At 41.6% G+C, this 17,737-nt stretch overlaps 1 protein-coding gene across 1 annotated transcript; it reads left to right on the forward strand.

Annotated features, from left to right (window-relative positions):
* Positions 1-11,910: 11,910 nt before the first annotated feature.
* KRT24 (keratin 24) lies at positions 11,911-17,061 on the forward strand. The gene is made up of 8 exons (XM_053892899.1): positions 11,911-12,593; positions 13,446-13,528; positions 14,141-14,297; positions 15,025-15,186; positions 15,282-15,407; positions 15,751-15,968; positions 16,181-16,308; positions 16,710-17,061. Exons 1-8 carry the CDS (start codon positions 11,946-11,948, stop codon positions 16,811-16,813), a joined length of 1,626 nt encoding a protein of 541 aa, XP_053748874.1. The 5' UTR covers positions 11,911-11,945; the 3' UTR covers positions 16,814-17,061.
* Positions 17,062-17,737: the final 676 nt, after the last annotated feature.

A 17,737-nucleotide genomic window follows, 5' to 3' on the forward strand; every position in this document is an offset into this window, starting at 1 on the left:
GGTGGGGAAGCTGGTAAATTAGAAGTTGGTAGGTGGAGCCAGAAAAGCATTCTAGAAGAGGCAGGTCTTGAAAGGTAGTAAAATTTGAATACATAGAAGAAAATAGGGCATAGTTTGGGTCCTTGGCTCCAGGACTAATCATGTCAACGTGCTTCTAGAAACATTTAGTCACTCACAATGAATAGGTCACTGGCTAGTACATAAACATCACCCTGCAGCCCTTCTCAGAAATATTTATGTCTGCTCTGTACCCTGGACTCACTGTCGAACACCACTGTGGGAAAGACATGGGGTTACTCAGTACCCTTCAACCACAGTTCTATGGACGCCCAGTTCCTCTGTCTTCTTCCAGGGCACAGACACCAGAGAAGAAAGAGAATTGCTTTCTAGGGCTTTCTCCTCACTCAATATGGCTCCCACATCAGAGCTAAATAAATTTCATCCCTTTCTTCCCTCCCTGGAAAGATCTTTTGTCATAGCCTATGCTCCCATGAACCCATTGTGTGGATTCCCTCCACACTCTGGTAACCCTACCGGGTGTCCCCCTAGGTCCTAACCCCACAACCAACCCTACCAAGCCTGGCTCAGAGTTGTGAGCTCTCTACTCAGACTTGCCTTGTTCCATGAGCCCTTCTCATTCCAGGCCACAGCTCTGCCATGGTTTCTAGACAGCCTGCCTTCCTGGGGTGAATCCTGTGCCCTTTCTCCCCTAGCATGCCTCAGGGCCAATGCAGGTAGGCTGTCAGCCTGAGCCTGCCACAGTCCCTGCCCCTGGAATGAGCCTTGACTGAACTGGTCTGATGGGCACTGAGATCACTCACAGGATAGTATAATTTGTCTAAATACTAGAAAGATCTCCAAGTGTGTTGCCATTGACTAGTATATGGTATTCTCTTATAATTATTTTAATATTTTCTGTACCACCATTGTGTCTCCTATCTCATTTCTAATCTTGTAGATTTCGATTCCTTCTCTCTTTGCTTTAATCAGGCTCGCAAAAAGATTGTCTATTTTTTTCAATTTTTTTAAACGTTTATTCATTTTTGAGAGACAGAGAGAGATGGAGCATGAGCGGGGAAGGGGCAGAGGGAGGGAGACACAGAATCCCAAGCAGGCTCCAGGCTCTGAGCTGTCAGCACAGAGCCCGAAGCAGGGCTTGAACTCACGAACTGCGAGATCAGGACGTGAGCCAAAGTTGGACACTCAACCACTGAGCCACCCAGGAGGCCCAAGAGGTTGTCTATTTTAACCAAGGGCTCCCAGTAACCCATTTCTATCCTTTGCTTTGTCTTGACCAAACTCTAGTTAGGCTTCTCTCTTTCCTAGTTTCATGTAGGAAAGAGAGAAGCCAACTAGAACTGATCAGTTGTAACTCAGATCAGAAAACATTGCCTTGGAAGAATTCCTGTGCAAACAAGCATCCTCTTCCTCCATCAGCTGCCCTGAACAAGTCTTCCCTTAGGACCCAGTTACGGAGGACCTCTAACTCAGATTAATTGTGTCTATTCTGACCTCCCATTTGCCACAATCTCTATCCAATAAGCAGTACTCTCTACCCAGTTCTTAAGTGCAAACACTGAACTTTTGCAGCCTATGCTTTAGTAACAAAAATCCCTCCTCATTTGTAATATAAAACATTTCCTAAATCTGACCGTGAGGTAATTCACTAAACCCAATTGCTAAATATTAGAGCTTGAAGGGAACTTGGAAATTATATAGCCCAGTAGAATATTTACAGATGGAGATACTGTGGCCTCATCTAGAGACATCCAAAGAACTGAAATTTGAGGACTGTTTTTATAAAATTTTGCTACAGTCCTGGGTGGGAAGAGATCAGAGGACGTGGACAGGTAAAGATTTCCCCTGAACCCACGGGATCAAATATCACCCATTCCTTTGCTATGAAACAATGACTTTACTACTGGGATTCCTTAACTGAAGGACTGCAGCTTTTCTGAGATCAGAAGGCCAAGAAGATTGAGGGGTTGGGTTCAGAGAGACAGAGGGGAGAACACCTAGCAGATTGACTTCACAATGGAAAGAGACACAGAAGGCTGGGCCTTGCTGCCTGTATTACAGTCTGGGTTATATATGTCTGTGGGTTCTCTGAATAGAAAGCTATTGTCTCTCTGGCATGAAGAAAAGTCCAAAGGCCCTTTCAAGCAAAAATAATCAATAAACTCTGCCTTCCAGTGTACTGAAGATGGCGGAACAGCATGGAAGTTTTTTGTGTGTCTCACGTCCATGAAATACAGCCAGACCAACACTAAACCATCCTACACACTTAGGAAACTGATTGGAGGATTAACACAACAATCTGCACAACCTGAACCACAGAATTCAGTAGGTACGTGGTACAGAGAGGTGAACTTGGGGAGTGAGAAGGCGCAGGAAGGGAGGTGCTTTTGAAAGCGGGGAGAGAATGGAGGCTGGAGGCAGGGGGGGTAGGATATGGGAAAAGCACCCCTCCCCAAAAGCAGCTGGAGAGAAAGTGGAAAATTGGAAACAGCCGCAGGGACTAAACTAGAAAGGGAGAAAGGAGAAAGGAGAGGGTTTAAATTCCATTAAGACTGTAAACAAGGGGAGCACAAAGTCTGCAACTCGGCAGCTCGATACCTGGCGGTGCCTGGTGGGAACGTCGAATCTCCAGGAACAGAGTGGGGTCTGGGAGGTTCTCTGGCCACATGGGAAAAAGTGGTTCCACTGCTGGAAGGACATTTGGCAGAGACTATTGAAGCCACCTGGTCCCAGCAGACCCCAGAAAACGGCCACATTCGCTGGTGCTGGAACAAGGTCATTAAGTGTGAAGACTGGTGCCAGATGTGTGTTGTGATTTTCCATAATCCCTGAAAAGCTGCTGCCACAGTATCTCGCAAACTTTTTCTGGGGCGGGCTGGCACCTAGCCACAGTCTTGGGGCACCAGAGGCAGCAGGGTCCAGCAAGCATTCCTGGGTGCAGCCGGCATTCGGCCATTGCTCATTTGGCCATTGCTCGGTGAGACCCTCCTGCAGAGGGGCGGAACGGGTCAAAGCTGCAGTCCTTCAGAAGTAAGGGGCTGGGGAAAACAGCTGCATCTGAGACAAAACTCGGGAGAGAGGTACTGCCTGGGGCCTGGTCACAGACAGTGAAAAAGTGGGGAGTGGACAAAAGCTGAAGACAGAGGACGGGTGCGCGATTGCTGATCCGGGAGAACAGACTGGGTGACTGGGTGGCGCCATTTTCACCACTGCTGTGCATTCGCATACGCACCTACGAGCGCTAAAACACTGCACCCCAGTAGGCTAGCAGCGCCATCTAGTGGAGAGCGGACCATTACATTGAGCCCCACCCAACTGGGCCAACTTCGCTCTTCAAGAACACAAGTCTCATCGCCGTCTTAGTTTATGAACTATAAAGCTCCACATAGACTGACTTCTAAGGGGAAACGAAGTAACTTCAGTCCATCTATTCAATTTTCTTTCCTTTTTTTCTCTCTCTTCTACATTTCTTTTTCTTGAATACAGAAAGAGAAAATATTCATTTTTATTTTCAATTTTTATTGAAATATTTTTATTTAATCTTTATTACTATATTTTTTGCTTTTATGTAAATTTTTTCAAATTCTATTTTACTTCCATCATTTTATTTTAGTCTACTACAGTGTATTCACTTCTTCAAATTTTCAAACGATTTCCTTTTTTTTCATTTTTAATCTTTTTCTTTTTTGTTTCTTTTCTTTTTCTTGAACACAGAAAAAGAAGAAATTCATATTTATTTTTAATTTTTATTAAAAATATTTTTCTTTAATTTTTTTCTACTATATTCTTTACTTTTGTGCATATTTTTTCAAATTCTATTTTACTCCCATCATCTCATTTTAGTCTACCTCAGTGTATTCACTTTTTCAGATTCTCAAACGATTTCCTTTTTTTTCTACCCTCCCTTTTTTTCCTCTAATCTGTCAAATCATTTTCAACACCCAGACCAAAGCACACCTAGGATCTAGCATCATTTATTCGATTTGTGTGTGTGTGTGTGTGTGTGTGTGTGTGTGCTTTTAATTTTTTAATTTTAATGTTTTAAAAATTTTTTTAATTTTAATTTTTCTACCTCATTAATTCCCTTTCTCCCTTCAAAATGACAAAACGAAGGAATTCACCCCAAAAGAAAGAGCACAAAGAAACAACAGCCAGGGATTTAACCAACACAGATACAAGCAAGATGTCTGAACCAGAATTTAGACTCCCAATAATAAGAATACTAGCTGGAGTCGAAAATAGATTAGAATCCCTTTCTGCAGAGATAAAAGAAGTAAAAAATCACCAGAATGAAATTAAATATGCTATAACTGAGCTGCAATCATGGATGGATGCAGGAGCAGCAAGGATGGACGAGGCAGAACAGAGAATCAATGATATAGAGGACAAACTCATAGAGAATAACAAAGCAGAAAAAAAGAGAGAGATTAAGGCAAAAGAGCATGATTTAAGAATTAGAGAGATCAGTGACTCATTAAAATGAACAACATCAGAATCATAGAGGCCCCAGAAGAGGAAGAGAGAGAAATAGGGGTAGAGGGTTATGTGAGCAAATCAGAGCGGAAAACTTTCCTCACTTGGGGAAAGACACAGACATCAAAATCCAGGAAGCACAGAGGACCCCCATTAGATTCAACAAAAGCCGACCATCAACAAGGCATATCATAGTCAAATTCACAAAATACTCAGGCAAGGAGAGAATCATGAAAGGAGCAAGGGAAAAAAAGTCCCTAACCTACAAGGGAAGACAGATCAGGTTTGCAGCAGACCTAGCCACAGAAACTTGGCAGGCCAGAAAAGAGTGGCAGGATATATTCAATATGCTGAATCAGAAAAATATGCAGCCAAGAAATCTTTATCCAGCAAGGCTATCATTCAAAATAGAAGGAGAGATAAAAAGTTTCCCAGACAAACAAAAATTAAAGGAGTTTGTGACCACTGAACCAGCCCTGCAAGAAATTTTAAGGGGGACTCTCTGAGGAGAGAAAAGATGAAAATATATATATAGAAATAAATAAATAAATAAATAAATAAATAAATAAATACCAAAAGCAACAAAGATTAGAAAGGACCAGAAAACACCACCAGAAACTCCAACTCTACAAGCATCATAATGGCAATAAATTCATATCTTTCAGTACTCACTCTAAACATCAATGGATTCAATGCTCCAATCAAAAGACACAGGGTAACAGAATGGATAAGAAAACAAGATCCATCTATATGCTGTTCACAAGAGACCCACTTTAGACCTAAAGACATCTTCAGAGTGAAAATAAGGGGATGGAGAACCATCTATCATGATATTGGTCAACAAAAGAAAGCTGGAGTAGTCATACTTACATCAGACAATCTAGACTTTAAAATAAAGACTCTATCAAGAGATGCAGAAGGGCATCATATGATAATCAAGGGGTCTATCCACCAATAAGACCTAACAATTGTAAACATTTATGCTACAAATGTGAGAGCACCCAAATATATAAATCAATTAATCACAAATATAAAGAAACTCATCGATAGTAATACCATAATAGTAGCAGACTTCAACACCCCACTCACAGCAATGGACAGATCATCTAATCAAAAAATCAACAAGGAAACAATGGCTTTGAATGACACACTGGACCAGATGGACTTAACAGATATATTCAGAACGTTTCATCCTAAAGCAGCAGAATATACATTCTTCTCCAGTGCACATGGAACGTTTTCCAGAATAGACCATATACTGGGACACAAATCAGCCCTCAACAAGTACAAAAAGATTGAGATCATACCGTACATATTTTCAGACCACAACACTATGAAACTCGAAATCAACCACAAGAAAAAATTTGGAAAGGTAACAAATACTTGGAGACTAAAGAACATCCTACTAAAGAATGAATGGGTTAACCAAGAAGTTAAAGAGGAAATTAAAAAGTACATGGAAGCCAGTGAAAATGATAACACCAGAACCCAAAACCTCTGAGACGCAGCAAAGGCGGTCATAAGAGGAAAGTATATAGCAATCCAGGACTTCCTAAAGAAGGAAGAAAGGTCTCAGATACACAACCTAACCTTACACCTTAAGGAGCTGGAAAAAGAACAGCAAATAAAACCCCAAACCAGCAGAAGACAGGAAATAATAAAGATTAGAGCAGAAATTAATGCTATCGAAACAAACAAACAAACAAAAAAAAAACAAAACGAAACGAAACAGTAGAACAGATCAATGAAACCAGAAGCTGGTTCTTTGAAAGAATTAACAAAATTGATAAACCACTAGCCAGTTTGATGAAAAAGAAAAAGGAAAGGACCCAAATAAATAAAATCAAGAGTGAAAGAGGAGAGATCACAACCAACACAGCAGAAATAAAAACAATAATAAGAGAATACTATGAGCAATTATATGCCAATAAAATGGGCAATCTGGAAGAAGTGGACAAATTACCAGAAACATATACACTACCAAAACTGAAACAGGAAGAAATAAACTCTGCCTTCCTTCAATCTGTATTGGCTCTGGACTCCGGAGGACAGAAGTCCCTCAACCCCTACAAAGTCACTTACCCATTCTTTTAACTCTTGGTAAGCCGACTAAATGATCTTCAGGAAAATTAGAAAATCAAGCTGTTTGAAGAGATTGTAGGTCATTCAATCTCAACAAGGACGAAGCTGAATCATTTTCTCCCAGAACAAAATTTGGCAAAGTGGCGTGACCAAACAGATGCTGGTAAAGAAGAGGAAGCCTAACTGAAACTATAAAGAGAAAAGAATGCAAAAGGACGACGGGGAAAGAAAGTGGGAAAGGAGAAGGTGTGAAGGAAGAGAAGCAGGCACAGAATGGGTGGCGCTCTCCCCAATCACCAATGGGTGATTTGGTGTCTGACCATAGCACAGGGCTGAAATCCATTTGTGGATGGCACTACCTCGTCTGTAAGTGGCTTCTCAGGACACGTACTATTGCAAAAAATTTTTTTTCTTTTTCTTTCTTCTAAGTAGTTGAGCCTGGTGGGGCTCACGGTGGCCACTATCTGGACACTGGCCTAAACAGTGATTATTTCCAGGGGCCGCCCCCAGGGGATGCTGACATGTCCTCCTCTGCCCACTCCCCAAACAATACTTCCTCTCACTGACAACACCCCCAACACACACAGGATCACAAACCCAGATGGTAGAAAACAGGGGTTTGGAAGACAGAACACGTAGTAAAGGACAAAAGTGATCAGCTCCCGAGTTGTTCATGAAGAAGGAGAGCCGTGCTGTTTTTTATTCATTCAAGGAATATTTATGGTTTATCTATAATACGTAAGTTTCACAAAGTGCCTGTGCACACAACAAAATGGAGCTTTTCCCTTTTCCCTACTGTCTGTCACGAGAATTTCTGCCAACACCCAGAGAATACTCCATGGCTAGTTACTTCCCTTCGCTATTCTGATCTTATGCTTCCATTTGAAAACCATGTAACAGGGGCGCCTGGGTGGCTGCGTCGGGTAAGCGTCTGACTCTAGATTTCAACTCAGGTCATGATCAGAGTTCGTGCCACCGAGCCATGTGTTGGGCTCTGTCAGCATGGACCCTGCTTGGAATTCTCTTTCCCTCTCTCTGCCTCTCTATCTCTCAAAATAAATAAATAAACATTAAAAAAGAAAAGAAAACCATGCAACAGATTCCCTAGAACAAGCAGAAAATAGGAGCCCCAAGTTTATTCTAGTCCCTCAACTCAAGATTCAGCAGGGGTAGAGGTGCCTGGCTGGCTCAGTCAGTGGAGCGTGTTAACTCTTGATTCCAGGGTTGGGGTTTGAGCCCCACATTGGGTGTAGAGATTACCTTAAAAATATAAAATCTTTCTTTCTTTTTTAAATTTTTTTGAGTTTATTTATTTACTTTGAGAAAAACAGAGACAGTGCAAGTTGTGGAGGGGCAGAGAGAGAGAGAGAGAAAGAATCCCAAGCAGGCTCCGTGCTGCCAGCACAGAGCCCAGTCCACGGCTGGAATCCACGAAGCTACAAGATCATGACCTGAGCCCAAACCAGGAGACACTTAACCAACTGGGCCACACATTGCCCTCCTCCCCCCCAAAAAAAATCTTAAAAAAAAAAAGATTTATCAGGGGCAGTATCCCACACCTTTCAGTACTTGGTTTTCCTACCAGTCTAAAAACATAGACTATATTAATCTGGATATTTAAAAAATGCTAGTAATCTATCTGATAAAAATTTTGTCAGCGGTCACTATTGGCAAATCATTCTGCACCCATTGCAAAAGTTTGATTGCATAATGAACCCTAGTTTACATGATTCTTTGCAAGTAAAAGAAACTGTTAACAAGAAACTGTTCAAAACAATGTATAACTGAGGGCAGCATTGAACTGGGAGCCTGGATATTGGGGATTCACTCCATTTCTTTTAAACCACCTTATACTGAGCAACTTTTGATGCCAGGCACTGAAGCTGGCATTTCTGAACATTATGTTTCACTGGAATCTTAACAGATTCTTGATTCATTTCAGTTTACAAATGAAAGAAATGGCAAGAACTAATTTGTGAGCTTTGCGCGTCATTATTTCAAATAAAGAGAGTGAGTATCAAATTTGGAGGATGTCATAAAACAACGGGGACCAATGTTTACTAAAGAATTCTAACACTTCAGGCAAGAACAGAGTTGTATTGACATATGTGATTAAAACCCTTTAATCCACTGAACACCAATGGTCTAGAGTTTGCAAATCATAGAATTAGGATTAGTCGGATAGTTTTATCATTTAAAAGTAAAGGAACACGGGGCGCCTGGGTGGCTCAGTCCATTAAGTGTCCAACTTCGGCTCAGGTCATGATCTCACGGTTTGTGGGTTCCAGCGCCATGTGAGCCTCTGTGCTGACAGCTCGGAGTCTGGAGCCTGCTTCCAATTCTGTGTCTCCCTCTCTCTTCCTGCCCCCCACCGCTAGCACTCTGTCTCTCTCTCAAAGAAAATAAACATTAAAAAAAAAAAAAAGTTTAAAAGTAAAGGAACATAGATACATACAAAGAAAGCATTAAAAATGCATTTCAGGGAATACTAACGAACAGAAAAAAATCTGTGGGTTTACATCTACATTTATTTATACATTACTTCATTAGGCAAAGAATTTGAGGTAGTAATAGTCGTTTTATTTATTAAATGCCCTTCCCAGCCATCCTCTCTGAATACAGAGTATCAGAGAAGCATCTTAGAACTTAATCTTGAATCTGAATTTTAAAAAACAAAGAAGAAATAGATGTTAGCATTAAAATTATACCAAGAAGAAAGCTAAAAAAAAAAAAAAAAAAAAAAAAAAAAAAAAGGACACAAGAGGAATACCTCAGTCATCACAAGCTTCTTCAGTGGAGACCCAAACATCCAGATATCCCAAAACAGAAGGTAAGTAAAGCTGCCAACATGAAAAAGGCACAACTCACAGGACAACTAAAAACACAAACTCCAAGCAAAATTCAGAGGCCAAAGATCCTGCTGAATGTTGTCTTTTAGAGCTCTTTGCACAGAAAGCTCTTTCTACTTAGGCTCTGAAATTTCTCAGTTTTATGAGATTTCTTTCACTTAGCTCTTGTTCCTTTCTTTAAACCTTCTTTTAGCCAAATGCCAGCCTTTCTGAATGTGGAAAGATTACATTTTATAAATTTAAAAGGGAAAAAAAAGCCCAGTGATTGTTTCTCCTCTCCAGTATTTACATATCATTTAATCCTTCCTGCTCCAGCTTCCTGGGTTTCCTAGCTCTGGGGAGGGGTGAGGCAAGATGACCAATGTAAGGTAATGGTTGGTGCTTTTTTTTGTTACGGGTGTGATGGGTGTGATGAGAATTACTCCCAGCTTAACAATTTAAAATTTATAAAGCACCTTGGACGCCTTGGAGAGATAGCACCCTACATATAAGAATGTCAACACATCACTCCTGTGAAAGCAGAGCAGGTAAATATAAAAGCTAATTCCTGAAGAGCCACCCAGCAAAGGAAACTATCACCTACTTAATAGTGTGCCCCAATCAAAGGCAGTCCAAGAAGAAATTAACAGAAGGCAGAATGCTGGAAAATAAATGATCAATTATAAAGGTTAAAGCACACACATAGTTTAACATGGACTGCCAAGATAAAAACAGTTTTAAATAAGCAAAAGTCAGCTACTTGAGCATACAGCTAAGGAGGCCAAGAAATATTTTAGAAGCATCTATACTTTTTTTAAAGACACTTTTTAAAAATTGTGGTAAAATGGACATAACATAAAATTTACCATCTTCACATTTGTTAAGTGTGTGTTCAGTAGTGTTAAGTACATTCACATTGCTGTGCAACCGACCTCCAGAACTCTTCATCTTGCAAAACTAAAACTATATCCATTAAAGAACTCATCATTTCCCCCACACCCAGCCACTGACAACTACCATTCTATTTTCTGTCTCTGAATTTGGTTACACCAGGCACCTCATATAAATGGAATCATACAGGAATTGTCTCAAGAAAAAATAACACTTTTAAACATTGTTTTTTAAAGTTTACTTATTTACTTTGAGAGAGAACAAGAGAGCAGGGGAGGGGCAGAAAGAGAGAGAAAGAGAGAGATAATCCTAAACAGGCTCTGCACCAGCAGCTCAAAACCCGACTCGGGGCTTGAACCTATGAACCGTGAGATCATGACCTGAGCCGAAACCAAGAGCCGGATGTTTAACTGACTGAGACACCCAGGCACCCCCCCTCCAAAAAAAACTTTTAAACCACAGAAACTACTAGCAGAGGCAAATGGAAATAATCTAAAGTACAAAGGGACAGAAAAACAGGAAGCAGAAAGTGAACTGGGGAGGATTCTAGACTTTGGTATTTATAAAATGAATCCCAATCATAACATTAGTTATCAGAAAAGGATACAGATCTTTTCTAAATATCTTTTCAACAAAAATTGAAAAACACGAGCAGAAAGTAGACTGGGGGAACTCCACACTTTGGTATCTGCAAAATGACTCCAGGCATAATACTGGTTAGCAGAAATGGATTCAGGACCCTTCTGTAGGTATCTTTAAAACAAAGATGAAATCAACATCATCCCTTAGTTTCTTAATATTTTACTCCAAAGAAGGAAAGTTGGTATCACCATCTCAGACTTCAATTCAATCAGAAAGAAAAGCATCTTCGTACCCATTACATCAGTGACAATCAACTCCCAACGGATGCTGAAGCAATCCACCTAAAGACGTTGTCAATCTCTCTGAGACATTCTCTGCTCAGATAAACGTGTTGCTGAGATCTACTAATACATGCAGGGAAGACTGTTATATTTAATGTTTTCTTATTAACAGCAAAAATATCTAGCCTGATCTCAGAATACAGAGAAAACTTCAACACAAACGTAACCTTAGAAATATGCTGATTGAAATAATCATAGAGAAAGACAATTAAGTCTAAAACTAATGCTGATGTGCAAGCTAATTCCAACTTTAAGAGAATAATATGAACAAAAGTTATGAGTTTGATGGGAAATTTCCATCCTCATTGCATTAAGTATTTTAATTACATTTGCTAATCTGGGGATGTGTCCTTCAATTGGGAAATCATGAAGCAAAATGAATAGAACTCATTCAGAAAAGCATGATCAGTCATCTAAACCTCTGAAAGATTAAAACTGTAATTCTGGGGGAAAAAAGTTTTTGCTTTGCTCCACCTTATTTTTTTTTTCTTGATATAGTAAATGCCCTGAGGCTCTGGCCTAGCTTCAGAAAAAGAGCCAGGGGAGTGTGTTCACAAAAAAGAAATTATCCAATTGCAGATTAGCAAAACTGTAACAGGGATTAAGACGTGACACAGAAAAGGAACACCCTAAAAGTGTGTATATAAGGGCAAAAGGAGAGCTTGCAAGTACATTCTTCCCTGTCCTCTCTCTTGTTCACCTGGACAAGCTGAACGTTTGCAGGAGCACCATGTCTTGCTCATCTCGTGTCTCCTCTTCCAGGGCTGGGGGCAGCGGCTTGGTCAGGGTGTCCGCTGCTGGGAGCAGCTTCAGCAGTGGAAGCAGATGCGGTCTGGGGGGTGGCTCTACCCGGGGCTTCCGAGGAGGAACCGGTGGCTGTGGCCTGAGTCGGGGATCAAGCAGTGGCTCCGGAGGAGGTTTTGGTAGCTCGGTACAGGGTGGCTTTGGAGGCACTTCAGGCTCTGGGGCTGGCTTTGGTGGGGGTTCTGGCTTTGGCGGGGGTTCTGGCTTTGGCGGGGGTTCTGGCTTTGGCGGAGGCTCTGGCTTTGGTGGGGGGTCTGGCTTTGGTGGGGGCTCTGGAATTGGGGGGGTTGCTAGTGGAGGCTTCTACATCTATGGCGGTGGTCTGGGGGGTGGAAGAGGGGGTGGTGTTGGTGATGGGGGACTTTTCTCCGGAGGTGAAAAGCAAACCATGCAGAACCTCAATGACCGCCTGGCCAGTTACCTAGACAAGGTCAGAGCCCTGGAGGAGGCCAACAGTGATCTGGAGAACAAAATCAAGGAGTGGTATGACAAATTTGGGCCTGGGTCTGGAGATGGTGGATCTGGAAAAGATTACAACAAATACTATCCAGTAATTGAAGATCTCCAGAATCAGGTGAGACACTATCCACTGCTGAGTTCTATTATTTCTGTATCTTCTGCTTTTATTCAGATCATGTACTGTAATGAAGATTTTAAGTCAAGGAATTATTTGAAGACATATTTGCTTGTTGTATATGTAAAATGGGATTTGGTGTGTTTTAACTACGACAATACTGCATATGACATCCGACCACATTAATGATCTGTTTGCCTCTCAAATTTGAGTATTTCTACATAAGAGAAAAATTTATATAATGTGAGTATTTGAGTATTTGAGTATTTCTACATAAGAGAAAAATTTATATAATGTGAGGCAGCTAATTAACATGTACATAGAAGAATGATGGCAGTGAGTCAATAGTAGCTTTATCTAGTATTTATTTTCATGATTAATTCTAGCAGGTTGACATATTCCAGTATCTTGTTAGATTTAAATAATCTTTACAACTGTTTTTCTTCCTGGAAAATCCGGTGCAAATATTGTATGAGAATGTGCGTAATCTGAAATGTTTAGCCATTGTTGTATGGGGAATATTTTTTAAAAACTTTTTAGAAGTGAAATTCATTTTTTGCACAGTTTTCTGAAAGAACTTATAGAACAACTGATCTTCCAAAGCAGCAGAAATAAGCAGAGGACTGTGTTCTATAAAACAACGTTCCATGCTGATTCCAGCAAACTGTTACCTTTTTGCAGAAAGATGTAGTTCAGCTATGCCAGATTATCAATAAAGATGTCATTACTAAGCAAGTTTTCAAAACAATTTACCTTTAAAAACCGACTCACGGGACACCTACCCTCACAGGTGCGTGTGCAGATACAGGTAAAAAGCATCCATGATTCATTCACTATTATTGTCTTTTCTAGATCATTGCTGCAACTATTGAAAATGCTGGGATCGTTTTGCAGATTGACAATGCCAGATTGGCTGCTGATGACTTCAGACTGAAGTAAGAAAAGCAAAGACTTGAAAACAAATGTTGTAGGAAAAATAAAATTCAATCTGTCTGTTTCCTTTATTCTAAGCTCAAAGAAATATCTTTTAGGGGATCAAGACCTACATTTACAAACATTCCACCAAGAGTAAATTTGAGAGAGAAAGAGAACACCAGTGGGGGGGGAGGGACCGAAGGCAGGAGTGAGAGAGAGAGAGAAACAGAGAGAGAGAGAGAGAGAGAGAGAATCTTAAGCAGATTCCATGCCCAGCACAGAATCCAATGCAAGGCTTGATTTCACAATCCTGAGATCATGAGTTGGGCCAAAATCAAGAGACGCTCAACTGACTGAGCCACCTAGGCGCCCCTCCAAGAGTAAATTTTTAAAACCGCCACTCCACCAACAAGGAAACAAAAAACAGGTCAAAATAAAGATGAGTTTTTGTTATAAAAAAAAATTAGCCATCAGTAGGATTAACATTAGGTTCATAATTTTCTTTCCATGGGAAAAACTCCTAAGAGAAAACTTGGTAGCTTTCTTTTATCAAATAGCTCAGAGGAAAAAAACTTTTTCTTGAATACATAAGAATGGATGTACTCTGAAATGCTCTATACTGTCCTTTCCAGGTATGAGAACGAGCTATATCTCTGGCAGGCCGTGGAGGCCGACATCAACAGCCTTCGGAAAGTTCTGGATGACCTGACCATGACACGCTCTGACCTGGAGATGCAGATTGAGAGCCTCACCGAGGAGCTGGCCTACCTGAAGAAGAACCACGAGGAGGTAGGAGCACATTCCGCACTATTAAATGACTCTGACCTACGTACTTCCCGCACATCCATTCCGTAAAAAATTCTATCTAAGTGGATTTCCAACTCTTATGTCCAAGGGAAAAAGCAGTCATGAACAAATTATATCTGATTTTGGTGGGAAGCAGGGGGTAGCCTTTAGTGTCCTAGTTTCAATTTTTTTGGTTGGCTCTGCATGTTTTAAGAAGTCTTGGGGCGCCTGGGTGGCTCAGTCAGTTGAGTGTTCAAGTCTCGATTTCGGCTCAGGTTATGATCCCAGGGTCATGAGATCCAGCCCCTGAGCCCCTCATAGGGCTCTACCCTGAACATGGAGCCTGCTTAAGATTCTCTCTCTCCTGCTCCTCCCTCGGACACACACTTGCCCTCTCTCTAAAAGAAAAGGAAGAGGAGGAGGAGGAGGAGGAGAAGGAGGAGGAAGAAGAGGTCTTTGCTTTTCTGTTTTTAAAATTTTTTCTTTTTAATGTTTATTTTTGACAGAGAGAGAGACAGAGCACGAGCGGGGGAGGGGCAGAGAGAGGGAGACACAGAATCGGGAGCAGGCTCCAGGCTCCAACCTGTCAGCACAGAGCCCAAGCGGGGCTTGAACTCATGAACCTTGAGATCACGACCTGAGCTAAAGTCGGACGCTCAACCGACCGAGCCACCCAGGCGCCCCTTTGCTTTTCTGTTTCTATCACCGTGATCTTTTTTCTTCGCGCTAGGAAATGAAGACTACGCAAGGAAGCTCCGGAGGGGACGTGACCGTGGAAATGAACGCCGCCCCCGGCACCGACCTGACCAAGTTACTGAATGACATGAGGGCACAGTATGAAGAGCTGGCGGAGCAAAATCGCCGCGAGGCCGAGGAGCAGTTCAACAAGCAGGCAGGTTATCACTGCTGGGTGTCTGAGAGTCACACGCAAGCCACTTCAGGTCATTTCTTCAGCCTGCAGCGACTGCCATTCTCTTTTTTATTTAGAGCGCATCACTGCAAGCACAAATTTCTACCGATGCCGGAGCAGCCAGTTCTGCCAAGAATGAGATCACAGAACTGAGACGTACTCTGCAAGCCCTGGAAATTGAGCTTCAGTCCCAAACGGCCATGGTGAGCGCAAAGAGGTTTGCAAAACCTCCAACAGGGAGTTGAGCGGTTTCATTCTCCCTCTTTGCCAAGATGTTCCGCTTGGCACGTAATAAAAGGGCGTCAGGAGCACTGGCTGGTGGTTGTAGAAAGCGTGAAACATTCTAGTGAAAGACAATATACTTTCATAAAAGATTTAGTGTCAAGGAAAGCGGTTATGCCAACAAAAATGAAGGAACCCATGATATAACAACATAGGGTGTAACTTCTCTTTGTACCTTACGCTATTTTGCGTTAAAAAAAAAAAATCATCCCATGACTTATTTTCATCATGATTTTTTTTTTTTTAACTGGCTTTTTCTTTTAGAAAAGCTCCCTGGAAGCGACCCTGGCTGACACAGAAGCTGACTACATGGCTCAGCTGTCAGAGATCCAGATGCAGATCAGCGGCCTGGAGGAACAGATCTGCCAGATCCGGGGCGAGACCGAATGCCAGAACGCAGAATATGAGCAGCTGCTGAACGTCAAGACCCGCCTGGAGATGGAGATTGAGACCTACCACCGCCTGCTGGATGGAGAGGGAGGGTAAATGACAGTCAGCCGCTCAGTGCGTTCCTTGGGGTACTTATGTTACCAAACCAAAATGGGGGTTGGGGGCTGGACTTGGGTTTGAAAAGTCACAGTGACATGGTTGAATCAAAAGTCATTTACCTTCCGCAGGGAGAGCCCCCTGCGTGAAGGGTTCGTCCCGCCTTTGCAAACTACAAAGGAACACAATTCCTTTTTTCCTCTAGCAGTTCTGGTTTTGGAGGATCTGATTTTAGAAACTTGGGCTCCAGAAATACAGGATCCAGAAACATGGGATCTAGGGATTTGTCCGTGTCTGGTGACTCAAGATCTGGAAGCTGCTCTGGCCAAGGAAGAGGTAAACATATTTTAATGTTCGTGATCGTTTTATCATTTAAAGTAAAGGCATGCTTTGCTTGTCATATAAAAAGTGTACAGGGGCACCTGGGTGGCTCAGTCAGTTGAGTCTCCGACTTCGGCTCAGGTTGTGATCTCACGGTCCATGAGTTCAAGCCCTACATTGGGCTCTCTGCTATGAGCACAGAACAAGCTTTGGATCCTCTGTCTCCCTCTCTCTCTGCCCCTCCCTCCCTCCCTCTCCCTCTCTCTCTCAAAAATAAACATTAAAAAGAAAGTGTATACTCTTGTTTACATAATCTTAACCCAGAGAGAACATACTTAAGGAATGTACTTGAATTTCTCTTGATCTGGGTTTCTGTGATTATTTCCAAACTGACATGGTGATTCTGTGATTTTCAGAGGCAAACAAGACAAGAGTAACAAAGACCATCGTGGAGGAAGTGGTGGACGGCAAAGTCATCTCATCTCAGGTCAGCAATGTTTCTGAAGTGAAAGTTAAGTAAGCAATTTCCAGATCAGCAAGAGTGTCTTTCAGAAAAATAATGAAAGGACACAAATGAAGAAATCACATCAATCTTTCTAGCCATCTTTCTGGATGTCTTCAGGGAAAAGATTCCATCCAGAAATAGCTAACGAAATAATTTTTCTGCATCTTCTTCTTTTCTTACCCACAACGCTCTTGAAAAAGTTGAAATGACAATTTTGCTCTGTTTCCATGCTTCAATAAACTTACTTTTGCAAGTTAACTAAATGCTTCTGGAAATTTTTTAAGAAATTCAATATTTTCCCTAGAAATAAAGCTTTCAGTTATGATCTAGCTGCATTGTTATTATACTAATATTAATTTGTTATTTATATAGTACCCTCTTCATAAAAATCAAGATTATAGCCATTTGGCGTGTGGGCATTTCTAGCAACATCCCATTGGAACTCACTGATAGCTGAAATTAGGTCTTAGTGTCCCTAAAAAAGTTGTGGGAAAGAAAATGGGATATGTGATATGGCTCCAGATTTCTGAAAACCTCAAAAGCTCCAAAGAGAAGAGATCTCAGATACTTGTACCCTTACCAAATCTAGCCACACCTCTAGCCAAAAACTGTCACTTAGCCAAGCTGGTGTTTCCTTTTCCCACTGTCCACTGCTGAGTTGGCCACGGGGCTCTGTCTTGTCTTGCTTGGGACAATGAAGCTTGTTAATGTAGGGCAGGAGATGGTACCGGCTCAGTCCCAGGAAGAACCAGACACAGGACAAAGCCACACTGGTTAAGGACTTTTCCACTTGAGGAATTCAATGGCACCAGATCACAAACTAGAGAATCAACCCCAGAAGCCAGTCCTCAAGAAAAGAATGCCAGGCGTGGCATAAAAAGCCAAATTTAAAATTACAAAGGATGAACCTGAACATAATTTATGCAAATTATACCTTCA

The sequence above is a fragment of the Panthera pardus genome, unplaced genomic scaffold, assembly GCF_024362965.1.
Source record: "Panthera pardus isolate Hobbes unplaced genomic scaffold, ASM2436296v1 HiC_scaffold_3, whole genome shotgun sequence".
Lineage (NCBI taxonomy): Eukaryota > Metazoa > Chordata > Mammalia > Carnivora > Felidae > Panthera > Panthera pardus.

Bases quoted from the DNA above. Each gene is read 5' to 3' on its own strand.
- KRT24 (XM_053892899.1), top strand. From the start codon at position 11,946: ATGTCTTGCTCATCTCGTGTCTCCTCTTCCAGGGCTGGGGGCAGCGGC. The intron at 15,187-15,281 runs GCAGGTTATCAC...TTTTTTATTTAG, and splicing joins AGGAGCAGTTCAACAAGCAG to AGCGCATCACTGCAAGCACA. The intron at 15,408-15,750 runs GTGAGCGCAAAG...TTTTTCTTTTAG, and splicing joins TTCAGTCCCAAACGGCCATG to AAAAGCTCCCTGGAAGCGAC.